Source organism: Schistocerca piceifrons, chromosome 3, assembly GCF_021461385.2.
Source record: "Schistocerca piceifrons isolate TAMUIC-IGC-003096 chromosome 3, iqSchPice1.1, whole genome shotgun sequence".
In the NCBI taxonomy this organism is placed as follows: Eukaryota; Metazoa; Arthropoda; class Insecta; order Orthoptera; family Acrididae; genus Schistocerca; species Schistocerca piceifrons.
Window position 1 is genome coordinate 535,575,573 of NC_060140.1, and position 15,735 is coordinate 535,591,307.

A 15,735-nucleotide genomic window follows, 5' to 3' on the forward strand; every position below is an offset into this window, starting at 1 on the left:
TTAGTCATCTTATGTGTGCAGATGTGGTACCAACTCCTTCCAGCGACCTACCAATGTCACGAGGCGTCCCCACTGTTATTCGTGGCAGAGATGGACATACTAGCTGTTAGGTAGGTGGTTATAATGATCTGGCTGAATTGTGTAGTTCCTACATGTGCGACTAAATAAATAAACACTACCGTTACGGTGTATCCTGTTTTCCTGCTGACGAGTCATACGTCGACTGAGAAAGAGAATACTGTTGCGGCATCGGCCACAGGCACGACATTGCAACCGGCCGAAGGGTGTGCAGTCTTGCCACCGGCGATGTGCTCCAGCTGGGTGCTGAAGTTGTACTGGAGTAGCATCCTGTAACACAGCCGTCTGCCGTGGCGGTGGCCTGTGTTGCTTTATGCCGAGGCGCAACGCCGCACTTCAGCTGCCGTGATGGGAACCAGACTACTGTCACAACATACTCGGGACAGCCAGGTATAAATGTCCCCCCCGCTCAGCCATTAGCAGCACTGGTGTTTTGGCTTCCAAATTCCACCATTACCGTATTACCGTGACAGTCTCCACAACAGCTCTCAGTGCAACGTTTGGCGAACCCGCAAAAGTGAGAAGTGTCATCAGCTATGAAAATTTGATGGTCTTCGAGCCACTAGCTTGACTTCGGACGTCGAACTGATACCACTGACAAGAGGAGTCGTCCTGTGTCATCGACTGATACTCTGGCCGACTGCAAATGCCTTGTGTTCAACATGGAGCACCTGCACGGTCCTGTCTACCCCGCAAGTCAGTTGTCTCACTACACCGCTGCAAAGCAGACAGCTGTTCAGTATCATTAAGGTCACGCACACTGCCAGTCGCTTTTTTGAGTGAGCATTTCTCACTCCGCCCTCGCTACAGTAGTGAAAGACCACCACCCGCCGAACCTACGCAAGCCTTTCTGGGGCAGAAGTGGGCATCCTGGATGGTAAAGGTGTTGGTGTCGACTGCTACTCTGTGGCGCAGACATATTATGTGAGAAAACTGATTAGCTTTTGGACTACATTCACAGATGAGCGCGACTGCTCTCATTTTTAGCAAACTTTACTTCGATGTCACTGCATTATTTCAGCAACATGAGATATTTGACAGCAAAGAGATTCACTTAGGTGCGTTACTTTCTTTATACTCACCCCACTTAGTTGATTCGACGATATCCCCACGATAGTCGAATTCATAATAGAACACTGGTGTGTCACTTAGCTCGGCCACTTTCCTAACCAGCGCGTCCGTTGGCTCGAAAAACATCATGTCGTTGTTGAACTATAAGAAAAGAAATGATTTGTCCGTTAATTGTGATTGATGTTGCTGCAGTTTCATAATTTATGTGTTGAGTTGTGATTTATCACACTAGTTTAAAAGGTAGCTATTTCAACCGTTATATGAATCAATATAGTAAGAAAAAATTACTTTTATCAAGTACAGTCTTTTTTCTTTGAAATTATGGAGTTATATTCTTTGAACACAATTTATCAATTCGATTTGTTCTGTAACAGTTTCCTGTACTGCTTCATAGGTAACGATCGTCTACTTACTCTTCCCAAACGTAAGTGGATAAACTAATTTGCCACTAACAAACTCTAGCTCTTAGCAAGTTTCGCGGTTAAACGTTTATTCACCTATTGACTTCACTAATTATTTCCGACATTACTTTTCCACTCAGTTGATATATGTGTCTCCAGTGCTAGATTTTCCTTTTTCATTTTTTTCGTTTCATCTTTAATTATAAATCAATGGCATCAGTACACTTTCCATTTTCAAATATTCTGTGCGTAGTCCTTTAATGTCTTGTCTGTTATCTACACACAACTGCTTCCTTCTTTCTGTGTTAGGCTTAACTTTCTTTTTTACATATATTATTCATTCTAAAATTTTGTACACCTTGTGTTTAATGCCCCCCTCCCACCCCCTGTACTGTATTTTCATATGTCACTACATTACAAAAAAATTACAGTTTTCACTGTGAAAGGCTCTTCTAAATACCATTCAGACGAATTTTTCCAATTATTTGCTCCGGTAGTAGGCAAAATTGGAATTCCGTCGCGAGTGCTTTACTGTTTCGAAATACAAACTGTCATGTACTATTTTGTAATCTTTCTTCTTTCTCCTTGATATATTAAAGCTGCGAACATGTTCTGCAAAGAAGATCTTGAACAATAGATTTAGCTCATCGCCCGCAATTCTGTCTTTGGAATTTGATAAGTACCAGTAAAACCTTTGAAGTATTTCCAGTGGTATAAATAGTGGTGCGACCAGACTCAGATTCTTATAAACCGTTCTTCCTTGGACTATCATTTCATGCTTTTACATCTCAGCTTTTGTATTTTTTCTTTTTATTTTAGTTTCCTGTTCAACTTTATTTGATTAATATCCGAATGTATATCTGTGCTGGAAGTGATTAAAGGTGGGATAAATGGTCGTTTACGCACAGTACATTAATTCTCATCTTCACATGTAGTTACGTGTATCTTGGTCTGTGCTGAAAATTAATTCTAGTGATTTTAAAGGAATGTGATTACCTCACTATCTGGAATCTGTTGCAGTACTATCCCTTTAATTCCTCCCAATTCCATTCTCGGCCCGAACTATACTTACAAATAATTTAGACCACTTTTGCGTGTTATTAACAATCAAAATTATTTTACTATTTGCGTAAGTGAAGTTCAACGAAGTCTGAACTAAATTTCGAAGCTTGACATACTGTCCAGAAAAGAAATGTTTCACATCTACGTTTTGGTATTGACCGGAGGGTGACATAACAGACCTGACATGTCGTCAGCTCTTTTGTACTGAGACCTGTGTTAGCAGTTGCTGTAACAATAAATCTGTTCAGCAAACAACCAGGCAACGGATAAATGCTGAAAGAAGAGAACTAACAGACTGCAGAAAAACTGTGTACTACGATTTAAAGATGCTTGTACGGTCCCATTTAAAGTAATATTAGAGAAATTTTGTTGGAGCATCTCATATGAGGAATACGACAACGGAATGGCCGAATCCGATATGTCGAAACCTAACATGAAACATTTTACACAAGAAGAATACACCGAAAGAAATGCATTGTCAAAATTTTAGCTGAAGTATTTAAAAAGACGTGAAAGGTACTAACTTTTGGCGCATGAAGAACCACTTAACAACAGCGATTTGTAAATCCCTTCCTACACAGGGCGATCGTCGAATAAGCAGAGGCAGCCGTGATACGAAACGTAGTGCCGCGTAGCGCGAAGTCCATAGTGCACACACGCAAATCTGGAGCATTCAGACCATACCGAAAATGTATCAAATCATTAATTTTTTTGAATAACTTGCAGTTAATATCGACAGCTTGACTGTTGCAGAAAGAACAGAAAACCTAGGGAATGTACGGTGTCATACTACAGACGTCTTCCATCAGTCGGGACTTTAATTTTTGGCGTTAATTATTTTATAGCAATTCCTGTAGCATAGTTCTTATGACAATTTTTGAGCAATGTATGTTTTACTGACAATAAAAACTTCCTTGCTTGTTCCCTGTAGTCTTCACAAAAGTGTGAAGTGTCTCTTGGATGATAAAAACAAACATTTTTCTTACACCACGTACCCCAAACAAAATATTGTTTCATTCAGTGAATTCACGGTAATTATTAGACTTATTTATCGAAACTGGAATGGAGTAAGAAACCGTCATATCCGTTGTTCTGCAGATTGTGCTGTGTACGAGTCATACTTGATCAAATTCGACAAATGTGGTGACGCAAACTGCAAATGCAGAAATGACTCAAGTTTAACAATACTGTCCCACCATAAACCTGAAATGACAATCAGCTTTTGGAAATTATATTTCTGACAATTTGGTGAAAAATCACCTATAATGTCGAAAAATTAATTTATTGAGAGGCTGAATCCTTTCGGCATCCTTCTAAAGACAGATGTGTTGTTACATCCAGGTCAAGAGTCCAACAAAAGCAATGAATTATTTTCTGCAAGTGGTAAGAAGACGTTTCAGATTTAACATTACTCCCGTTTTTTTTCCTTGTTTTGCTATGTAGATTACAAGATTTTGGCTAGTAAACAGTCTTTTTTAATAAATGTTGTGCTAATTTACCTTTATGTTCCTGGAGATAGATAAATACTTTTTATCTTCTCGAAAAAATAAATTGAGGTCTGCTCGAAATTTCTGCATGGAACCTGATTTATACACAGCAGTTTAGAGGAAAGATGCAGCTCCGTTTCGAAAACAGCTACGAATTTTTCTATAGTATTACCTATTAATGACATATCTACAGGAATATTCGAGATAAAATTCGTAATTTTGCGACTTCCATTTCCTATAATTTCCCGACTCTGTTTAACCAAATCAAAGTAGCCTGGAAATCAGTAATATTCATCCATTTGTAATTCAGAGCGCCCAGTCCTGTAGATCTTCTTCGGTAACAGTGCACTAGATCTCAAGAGCAGTTTTAATTTTTCGAAAAGTTTTTCTTTCGTGCTTTTGACAGTTTCACTTTGGTGGACATTACGTACTTTCCTGTAAATCTCTTTTGTATTTATAGAATTCGTGTTCAGATATTACGAAATGAAGCTGGCTACGCAAACTCCTTACGTTTAAATGTTTTCTCCCCCCACTGTGTAAGAAAAATTCACTTCCTTTAGTTTGTCACTGAAAACTATTATTGCACATGTCTACTTTCGTCTTGGAAGGGTAGTTTATTTTTGTTCCGGGGTTTTATTAGCACAACAGTCATAGTTCGAACTACAATAAACAGAATCGCCCAAGTTATTTCATGTTCCTTCTAATATTTGTATTTCCTCAATTTGTAACGAAATGTCGACAACATTCGAGAGAATTTCCAAGAAATTAACTCATAAATAACCAATACGTAGGTCTTCAGGAGAAATGGGAGATGTCGACAGCGCATCAAGTTTTTCGTATTTCATCTTTGCTAGGTTGAAAACTGAATTTCATAATCCGCGAAGCTCTGGAACCTCCACAAAGACATATGTTATTACCAATCATTGCTAATTGTTATGGATATTAAAAGAGTTTTGAATTCTCATGATTAGTAACTGTGTACAATTGTGACAAACTATCAACAAAAACTGAAATTCGGCTTACAAATTACAGTTGCATTGTGCCTCGTTTTCTATTTGCTAATGCGCCATCAACGAAGTGTATGTGCCTGCCGTGTTGCGCATGCGCTGTAAAAAAGGGATATATATTCCTCCAGCGATCTGGCGGGCTACGAATTTTCCAGTTTTCAAAATTCTATAAAAATACCTGCAGTGTGTCTTGGTAGCTAAAATTTTGACACTGTGATTCTTTTGGTGTAATTGTCCTGTATAAAACTTCAGAGCAAGTTTCGAGATGTCGGACTGCACCATTGGCTTGTGAGTCACATGAGATTCAATAGACTAAAGGCATGACTATAATATAAACACGTTTGACAACTTATTTCCAGTTTTGGACGAACGTGAAAGAAAAGGACCGTTCATTTGACACTTGAGAAGTCGAAATCCGTTTTCTTATATAAAATCCACATTTAACTTATATCTAATATACATACATCAAAAAAAGTTTTCCATCACCCCGATTCCCAGAACTCCTGAAGATAGACGTTGACTGGATATTGTATCACAGACACAGTCCCTTCGACTGCTCAGAGATGTCACTAAACCCGCCCAAAGATGTGAACAACCATACATGAACAGTGCCTATTAGACGGAGGGGGTCCGACAGCTCATTAATTCCAGTCATTCCACCAGAAAGGAGGTACACGGCTCGTGTTGTCTGTAGTTCAACCATATCTAGGCGGTCAGTACTGCGGTTCGGTCACGTCCGCATTGTTAATTTGTGCCAGGAGGGGCACTCAACAAGGGAGGTGTCCAGGCGTCTCGGAGTGAACGAAAGCGATGTTGTTCGGAAATGGAGTAGATACAGAGAGACAACAACATACCGTATAGACCACTCAGGAATGGCATCACATTCTCTTCACCGATGAGTGTTGCATATGCCTTCAACCAGACAATCTTCGGAGACGGGTCTCGAGGCAAACCGGTCAGGCTGAGCGCCTTAGACACACTGTCCAGCGAATGCAGCAAGGTGGCAGTATGTGGGGCCGACGTACGCTGCTGGTGGTCATGGAAGGCGCCGCAACAGCTGTACGATACGTGAATGCCATCCTCCGACCGGTAATGCAACAATACTGGCAGTATATTGGCGAGGCGTTCGTCTTCATGTACGACAATTCGCGCCCCGATCGTGCACATCATGTGAATGACTTTCTACAGGATAACGGCATTGCTCGACTAGAGTGGCCAGCGTGTTCTCCAGACATGAATCGTATCGAACATGCCTGGAATAGATTGAAAAGGGCTGTTTATGGACGAAGTGACCTACCAACCCCTCTGAGGGATCTACGCCGAATTGCCGTTGAGGAGTGGGACAATCTAGACCAACAGTGCCTTGACGTATACCGGGACGAATACAGGCTTGCATCAATCCAAGAGGAGGTGTTACTGTGTATTAGAGGTAGCAGTGTGTACATCAGAGTCGACCACCACTTCTGAAGGTCTCGCTGTATGGTGGTACAACATGCAATGTGTGGTTTTCATGAGCAATAAAATGGGCGGTAATGATGTTTATGTCCCTCTCTGTTCCAATTTTCTGTCCAGGTTCCGGAACTCTTGGAACCGAGGTGATGCAAACCTTTTTTTGATGTGTGTAAAAATGTTAGTACTTGTTTGTTTGTTTATTAGTCTTTTGTGTGTTCCTATATCACATATTTGATAAAAAACGTTGTTGGGTATTAGTGCACACGCCTGTGTATGGCTAAGATCCACCTAACACCCATACATATGAGGTTGATTGGATGTAATAGAAAATTAACTCAGAAACATCTGGAACAAATGCAACCAAATTTTTTATATCCATTATATTATTTGTAAAATTATCTGTATAAAAATATTGTGGGGTCAATATACTGTAAGCAGCCCTAGAGGCGACGCAGTAGTGAGAAAATACGACACGTAAAAATATTCGATGCTGACCGATACTGGTCTCAAATCCATAGTTTTTGGCGTCGCTAGACTTACTAGTGAAACTGAAGACGCCTCTAGCAACCCTACGACTGAGGTTTTGGGGTTGAAAGATGTGTCACAAACGCATAAATCAGAAACTATTGGAATCAAATTTGGTATACACATGTCCCCTCCTGCTGTTAAGGGCCGCAAGTGAGTATGAGGTGGAGTGGCATGTAGAAACGTCCGTAAACAATCTTTCCTATAATAAAGTTGGTTCGAAGGAAACCCACATCTGAGCACCATAGCAGAGTCAGATAAATATCTGATTCATTTGTATTTACTTTTACTAGTTCAAAATCACGGCCGGTTTTCGGCTAATTATAAGTCCATCTTCAGGTGTAAAGGTACTATGAAGCTTCACATGCGGCTGTCACCTGCCAGCAGCCCAGGGTTCACGGAGTGCGGCTGCAAGGCGTCTCACGGTTCCTGAAAACCTGAATACCGACTTAACAAGTGATTTCGAACCAATAAAACTATATACAACTGAACCAGTTATTTATCTGACGTTCCTGCACTGATTTAGAACACTTCATAAGTATGAATCCCAATCTCATTTATGTTGTTCAGTGCACCTCTGGAGACGCTTGGTGATAAACAGAGGAGAATAGATACTTCCTTACGATAGTTTTCTTCTCGGAATGACAATTGATTACTGGCAGAATTATAAGTTTCTTCCGAATTCGGATGAAACTGCAGTAAGAAATTCATTAGAGACGAAGTATGTGTACAGGTATGCGTGAAATGTGTATATAAAATATAATTAGATTATGCTGAAAAATAATTGTTTTGAAACTATTAATAAGTTGCGCCATTTCCAAATAAATCAACATTTAAGTCAGCCAATTATTATGCCTGTTGCGAGCGCTAATTCAAGCAGCCCGCCAGATGCAGTTTGGTGTCAGTTATTCTCTTAGCGTAGGTAATAGCGCAAGAGACTGCTCAGCCTTTGGCTCTGGTTCGATCCTAACTACCGTCCCTTGTACAATTTTTGTTTCGCTCTCTTGTTTGGGTTTAGAAAACCAAACGAAGAATCCGTTTGCCGACGCCGTGTCTGGCGGGTCGCTTGAAATCGGGCGTCGAGCCAGTTGGCGCACTGGTTAGCACTCTAGACTTGGGAGGACGACGTCTAAAACCCGCTTCCGGACTTGGCTTTTTTCGTGATTTCCCTAAATAGCTCCAGCCAAAAGCCGAGATGGTTCCTTTGAAAAGACTCAGCCGATTTCCTTCCCCATCCTATACACAATCCGAGTTCGTGCTCCATCTCTAATTGCCTTGATGTCGAAGGGACGTTAAAGCCAATCTTTCGTCTTTTCTTCCTTGAAATTGCTCACTCAGCGGCCTGATTGGCTAAATTCAATTCTAATTACCAAGCATACAGAGCAATGTATCGAATTTTTTCTTAACAATTATCCCTCAGCACAGCCTATCCTGCAATACCCTTACAACCTTTTCAAACTGTTCCTGACAACACTGTACATAATTGTTAAATATAAATCAGATATAAGCGCGCAGGCGAAGCCGCGGGTTAATAGCTAGTCTTAAACAATTGCAATCTGTAATTTACATTATATGCAGAAGAATGTATGTAGATCTCTGATGTCCTCACATTACCCCAACGTGAATTTAGGTGGTAACTCGAAACAGAAACAGATGTGAATGACTGTCGTACTTTTCGACGAGCTAAAGCGGAAATGTGAGGAGGGGGGTGATATTAATCGCGAAATTCACTGTAATTCTATGTTTGTAAAACTGTTATAGGTCATGACATTTTTATAAGTGTGTAGTATTAGCATCAACTGGTGGATGCAATATTAAGACAACTCTCAACAAATATAACCTTACGCACACTCAAACAAATGTACATGGCTTACTCGTAGAAAGGACCTTAACAAACTACATTGAAAATAGGCAAGGTTTCCTTTATCAGTGAACTAGCGTTCGACTCGGGAGACTTCCCTACAAACTGAGAAAAAAGGTTCTGGATTACTTACATTCACAAGAGATTCAGCATCGTCCGTAGAGATAGTATCGTTGCCGAAGTAGAACTCCCTCAGCTTGAGAGCTGCTTCCTGTTGCTGCTCTGCAGTCGAAAGATGCAAACAGGGCGCCACCGACTCGACAAATTGGCTGTTGAGTATCTCGATTTTCTCTGTGCTGTTCAGTATTTGGTAACCTGTCGGACAACGATAGATAAGTATTTTCAGTAAAATAGCGGTAGAGATTTAACCATACTAAAATTCTCCTTATGCATCCAAATGCTGAGAAGAATAATATGTACGAGAATAGAAAAGAAAATGGAGGATGCTTTAGATGACGATCAGTTTGGCTTTAGGAAAGATAAAGGCGCGGGAGGTGAAGTGCTGACGTTGGGATCGATAATGGAAGAAAGACTAAGAACAAATTAAGACATGTTCTACGATGTCCAAAGGTGTAAGATGTTTGATAATGGGACAAAAATAGGGGTAAGCTACAGGAAAAGGAGGGGAATATACAATATATACAAGTGCCAAGGGGGAAAAGTAAGAGTGCAAAACAAAGTACGAATTGAAAATCGTGTAAGACAGGGATGTAGTGTTTCGCCCCTGTTGCTCAATTTGTACATCGAAAAAGCAATGCCAGTAGAAAAAAAAAAAGATTCAAGAGTGGATTTAAAATTTAACGTGAAAGGATATTAGTGATAAAATACTTTGATGGCATTGCTATCCTCAATGAAAGTGAAGGAGAATAAATTTGCTGAATGAAATGAACAGTCTAAAGACTACAGAATGTGGACTGAGAGTAAAAATATTCCACTAAGCAAAGAATATTATGAAAAAGAATTACAAACCAAACAACTCATAGCCTCAAACAATGGTTATAACACATATGTAGTACAAAGACTCAACCAGAGAATCAAAGTATAACTAGAGAAAATGAAAACAGTTCGAGAACACAAACGCAACCGAACCCCACAAACAATAGACACTACAGTACACACAGAAACACAAAAAGTAAAACTTATGACATGACTAACAGAATGAGATGGTGGACTTCAATACACATACACAAGCCAACACACAGAAGAGTAAATTGATTACAGAAACAAGGATTATATGGAGCTCTACGCATCTGTGCTTTTTTCACCTCTTGCATACGGCTTTGGCTTGTCTGGCAAATGGAAAACTCAACATTTACCCTCCCCCCCCCCCCCCCCATAACTCCATCTACATTATTTTACTGATTGTAAACTACTAAACCTGAGATAACATCAGTCAATTTCTTTCACAAAATGAGAATTAATGATAATTCTATTAACATTTATTGCATTACATATATTCATTCAGGTATGTTTAATAACGTCGTTTGCCAGGTGTGATGGCTTCTACCGAAACGAGAGTACAGTTGGTATGAGAAATTTCTCACACAATTCTTTTCTTCTATAAAATATGAAAAATTATGAACCTAAATTTAGGTTAGGTTACAAGGTCCAGGGTTATTGCATTCACTGCTGCGCCTGTGCGAAATTGTAGGTCATCTAAAGTTGTTGCAGTTGGAGAAAATCTTTCACAATCCTCCACAATAATTACATAGCGCAAGATACGGCCACATGGGAACATTGGAGGTAAATGGTAAAATCTGAGAACGGTTCTCCACTTATGGCTGATCCATCGTTGAGGCTGTACTGTCGACAAAACCTGCGCACCACGTATTGATTGAATTGGAGCTGTTGAAACGGATGCCGCAAAACGGCTTTTGTTTCTTTCTAATCGCCACCTTCAATGGTCGCAGATTGAGTATGAATGCGCTAACTGCACTAGAGAGAACACCATTGTGAACAACATGAACCGGCCCTTTACAGCTGGCGCCGATGGAAATTTATAGTTTCGCTTCAAGTTTCTATCTTCATTCGTGTTGAAGATACGGTCTTGCGGAATCGGCTCAAGCTTTTTGAAGGCCCTTTATTCAGTAAGCATGCAGTCACTGTGTTAGCCTCCCTGAGTCAGATGTCATACATGTTTTCCGACGGGGTCCTATAAAACGTCTGTAGTAAGCTACCCGTCCACTGCCACTGGGTTAATTAACTATCGTGAAATATGTGACAGCGTAGAGGTCAGAAAGCAATAGCTAAGTAATTCAAGACGGTTGATAGTAACTTGGCAACGCCAGGAGTTTTGTTATTTTTCTTGTGGTAATGTAATGTAATGTGGTAAGTTCATGTGGGAGGAAACTGCTGAGGTTATCGGTCCCTAGGCTTACACACTACTTAATCTAACTTAAACTAACTTACGCTAAGGACAACACACACATACACACACACAAATACACACACACACACACACACACACACACACACACACACACACACACACACACACATGCCCGTGGGAGGACTCGAACCTCCGACGGGGGGAGCCGCGCGAACAGTGGCAAGGCGAATCTGACCGCGCGGCTTCTCTTTCTGTCAGACACTGTTTGCATAACGCTTACAGTTGCAGAGTTTAATCTCTGTCATATCAGCAACATGTAAAATCAGTTATTCTGCAGCCCACAATCCATTGTTTAGTAATTCAGATAGGAGAGATGAGTGAATGGCCATCGTTTAAATTACGCTTCTAGATATTAGTATACAGTGAAGTAATGTAGATTGCCATTGTAACATTAAAGTAGGAACCCAGCTCTCCGGAGGTGACTCCTGTCATGACGGGCACCCTGTGAAAACGGCCGTCGATGAGCGTCTGGATTGAAGACTCTGTGAGGAAGGCGCCTTCGAGGTTTGGTTCGACGTGCGGTGACCACACACCGTAGCTAAATAAAACCTTCAGCTGTAACAAAAAATAGCGATTAACACAAAGTATTCTTTAATTCTTTTATTGGTGACAGGAAATATGTTTTATTTATTGGGAAACAATTTGTGGCATGAAACGTGTTTATAAAAAACGAACAGTCATTTGCGGATTAACGTTGTAAAGGAACATGGTTTTGTAACAACCTCACAATGAACAACATCACTTCGGTTTTGTTGTGGCCCGATACTATATATTAAACGACATGAGTAGAGAAAAGCAAAGGCGCATGGCATTATTGGTTCAGAGATTCCATGTTCAGTCGATAAGTGGGACGGTTTTTATTACTGCACATTGGCACAAATTGTGATTACTGTTCTATGTAAAAATCTCTTATAAATATCCTAGTGAATGTTCTACGTACACTTGTTGCGTTAATTCTATATGAAAGTCAGACCTTTCGCGAGTACCTACCATTCTCATCGTCAAGTAAGCAACAGACTGTCTAACAAGTAATGGAACCACATAGATGTAACCAGTGTGTAATGTGGCGCTGATCACTAGGTGTCACTGGAGGCTGATCCGAAAGTTCAAAAAGAGGCGCGACGTAATGTCTATACAGAAGCAGTTACAACAGAATAGGTAGGTCAGGAGAGCTCAGCGACACGGACTACCCACTGGATGTCACCTGAGTAGCAAATCTATAACGGACATCTGAAACCTTTTAAAGTTGTCTAAGATGACTGAGGGTGCTGCAGCTGTGAAGTGGAGATGGGAAGGAACAACCCGAGCTAAACCAACAGCAGGCACGCTTCGTGTATTGACGAGCAAGGAGTGTCGAGCAGTGCGGACGGTGTTTGTAACACTGGTACGAAATCAGTGGAAGGAATCACTCTTGAGTTCTAGAGTGCTTGCTACCTGCGGTCCAGTTAATACAATGACTGTGCATAGGAAACTGAAAAGAGTGGGGTACACTGGTCGAGCAGCTCCACAAACCCAACATTTCCATTGTCAGTCCTAAGTGACGTTTTAGGCGGTGTGAAAGAGCGACGCCATTGAACAATGGATGACTCCAAACGAATGATTTGGAGTGACAAATCGCGCTGTGCCCTGCTGTAATCCGATGGTTTGGGTTTGTCGAATGTCTGGAGAACGTGGTTATAACGTGGTGCTCTTATTGTTCTTGAAGACGGTTAAATGTGGAATGATATGAATATCTTTTACAGCATTATGTACTGTGAGCCGTAGAGGTACAGTTCGAAGACGATGACTGTATTAGCATGACAGTGAACCCTGTTACGAAGCAGGGTCTGTGAGGCAATGGTTTGTGGACAGTACGCTCCTGAAGCAGATTAGCCGGCTCAGAGTCCAGACCTGAATCCATTTGCGACATCTTTGGGATCAGTCAGAACGTCGCCTTGGCTCTAGACCACTGTCTTCAACATAACTACCTTCTCTGGTTCCCTCTCTTTAGGAAGAATGGGGTGCCATCCGTGCAGACACCTCGCTGGAAATGTTCCATCAAAGTTCAATCCGTTTTAACTGCGAATATTGGATACATCCCATATTAATGTCCACTAACTAGCATCTGGATACTTTTGCTCGGAATGTGTTTGTAGTGAATGTTTTTATTGTTGTTGTTGTTATCTTAGCGACGCAATCCTGTGGATGGATCACCGTATACGGTCTGAAGTGTCCTCACTTCCAAGCAGCACTATGAAAGCGTTTAGGTGACAACAAACAGTATGTAATCTGACAATGACGTTTATCTGTCACTTGTACTCTATTTATCGGTAAAATAGCAATGATTATAATTTTTTTTACCGTTATCACTCGAATCTATCACCTCGAATTCAGTGTTAGTATAGCGCATGTATGCACAGACTACTTTAGCTACTAAGCTGAGTTAGGATATCACGTTTTTGTTTTATCTGATATGATTTTGGCATAAATGTGTGATTAACTGTAAGAATGTGTAGACGGAGAGTCACTCATTGACAAGAATTTTTCCTGTAATACTAGTAATGATAGAAATAGTAATTTTATTCAGTTTATCTTGGATCACTCTTACAGTGATACTGAACATGTCATCTATTACAGTTTAAACGGAAAGAAAGACGTAATTCATTCAAACACCTATTTACATTCTCACAATTTAGTGTATGGGACATGTAGTTGGTCGTCGCCTTATGTTAGAAATATTTTTGAAATTTGTCTGAAATCATTTCAAAAAACCATGGAAAACGTAAATGAAGATGGCAGGATGGAGACTGAATCTCCAATGTCCCGAATAAAAGAGCAATTTGTTTAAAACAGCATATTTATTTACTGCCCGCATGAGAAACAACAGTAGAATGGGGGAGAAACATAACATCAGAGCATTTGATAGCAGCCAAATGTTGAGTTGGCATGCTTTGGGACATGATATCTAACAGACTGCGCAACCATGAGGATCTACACATGCTGCTATCATCGGGAGCCATGTACTGCTGACACATGTCGCCATTGACAAGTGTAGATTTTAACAGGCGAAGAGCAGGCCACAGTGCAACAAATTACCAGCCCATTCAATATTGGACAACCACAATCCACCGAGTAGCCACACAATCCTCTTCCTAGATACGAAAGCTCCTGTCATAAGCGTGTATAATACTTCAGTATGATATATGTATCAGCGTTGTTAACATCCTCCTGGTTTATAGGCATATAATTAAAGCAATAGCCATACAGAAAATTACACCCGTAGACAAACTGTAGATTTTACACCTGAAACCTTTAACATGGAATGTTTAATGTCCGCCCACCCCTTAGATATTACCCATCACAACACAGAATTTCAACTGCATGTTGTGTCTTTTTATCAAAGCCCTACATTCAGAAAAAATATGTTTCCCCACCTTTAATATAGTCGCTAATATAGCCGCTCTGTGAAGCCACCAAGTGTTAGATTAATGTAGGAATTACGAGACCATCTAAGCAGAAGTCTTCGCGCAAGCAAGGTAAAGATGTTAAATTTTTATGACTCTCCTTTTGCTAACGCGTTAGTGTAGATGAGCTGACAGATAATTTGTGATTGTTGAGTAACCGAAAAATGTAAATAAACAAATTTGATGAAAAGGCTAGTTAGATATTTGCCTTCAGGTCATCGGTCCCGAAGCTTGCACACTACTTAATCTAACTGAAACTAACTTACGCTATGGACAACACTCACAGCCATGCCCGAGGGAGGACTCGATCCTCCGACGGGGAGAGCCGCGCGGACCCTGACAAAACACCCTAGACCGCGCGGCTATCTCGCACGGCGGAAGCGCTATGAATGAGAAATACGTAGAGTTGAATTACAAAGTTTTTAACAGTGCATTGAAGGAAATGCTCCAGTGGAATAGGAATACTGAATAGTCAGTGGATGTTTTTGGTGTGAATGACTTTCTACAATGCCAGAATCATCAAAGTGAATGCATTCAATACAGCAACTTACGTTTTCCATTGTTTGAAGATGAAAAATTAAGTTCTTTTACTATCTATTATATTTACTGGAATGGAGATTACAAGTGGCGTACCGTGACACGACGAAATTTTAGGATTTAATAATCTCTGAAAGGGACTGTATTGAATCATGCAAGGCAAGAATATGGTATGTACACTGGTGTCTAAAATTAAAGCAAGAAATCGCTATTTCCCCGTCCTGTGTCTAATTCACGATATAATCATACAAACTGTCAACCAGGTGTCCATACGATCGTGTTCTGCACCCCGGTCGACCATGTCAATGATGACGTCAGAGCACCTATGATACGATGTAGTGTTTGCTGGGCAGCCCCACATCCAAAATCGCTGTGTACACAGTCGATGCAGTATAGTACAGAGATTTCTACCAGACTCTTTG

The 15,735-nt window shown here is 40.6% G+C and overlaps 1 protein-coding gene across 1 annotated transcript in view; it reads right to left on the reverse strand.

The window, feature by feature from the left end:
- The window catches only part of LOC124789774 (juvenile hormone esterase-like), a 93,665-nt gene that overhangs the window by 20,409 nt on the left and 57,521 nt on the right, over window positions 1-15,735 (reverse strand). The window contains exons 6-8 of the mRNA XM_047257240.1: window positions 11,738-11,888; window positions 9,078-9,259; window positions 1,161-1,290 (exon numbers count right to left, since the gene is read on the reverse strand). Of these exons, the coding sequence (XP_047113196.1) occupies window positions 1,161-1,290; window positions 9,078-9,259; window positions 11,738-11,888 (463 nt within the window). The remainder of the gene's footprint in view (window positions 1-1,160; window positions 1,291-9,077; window positions 9,260-11,737; window positions 11,889-15,735) is intronic.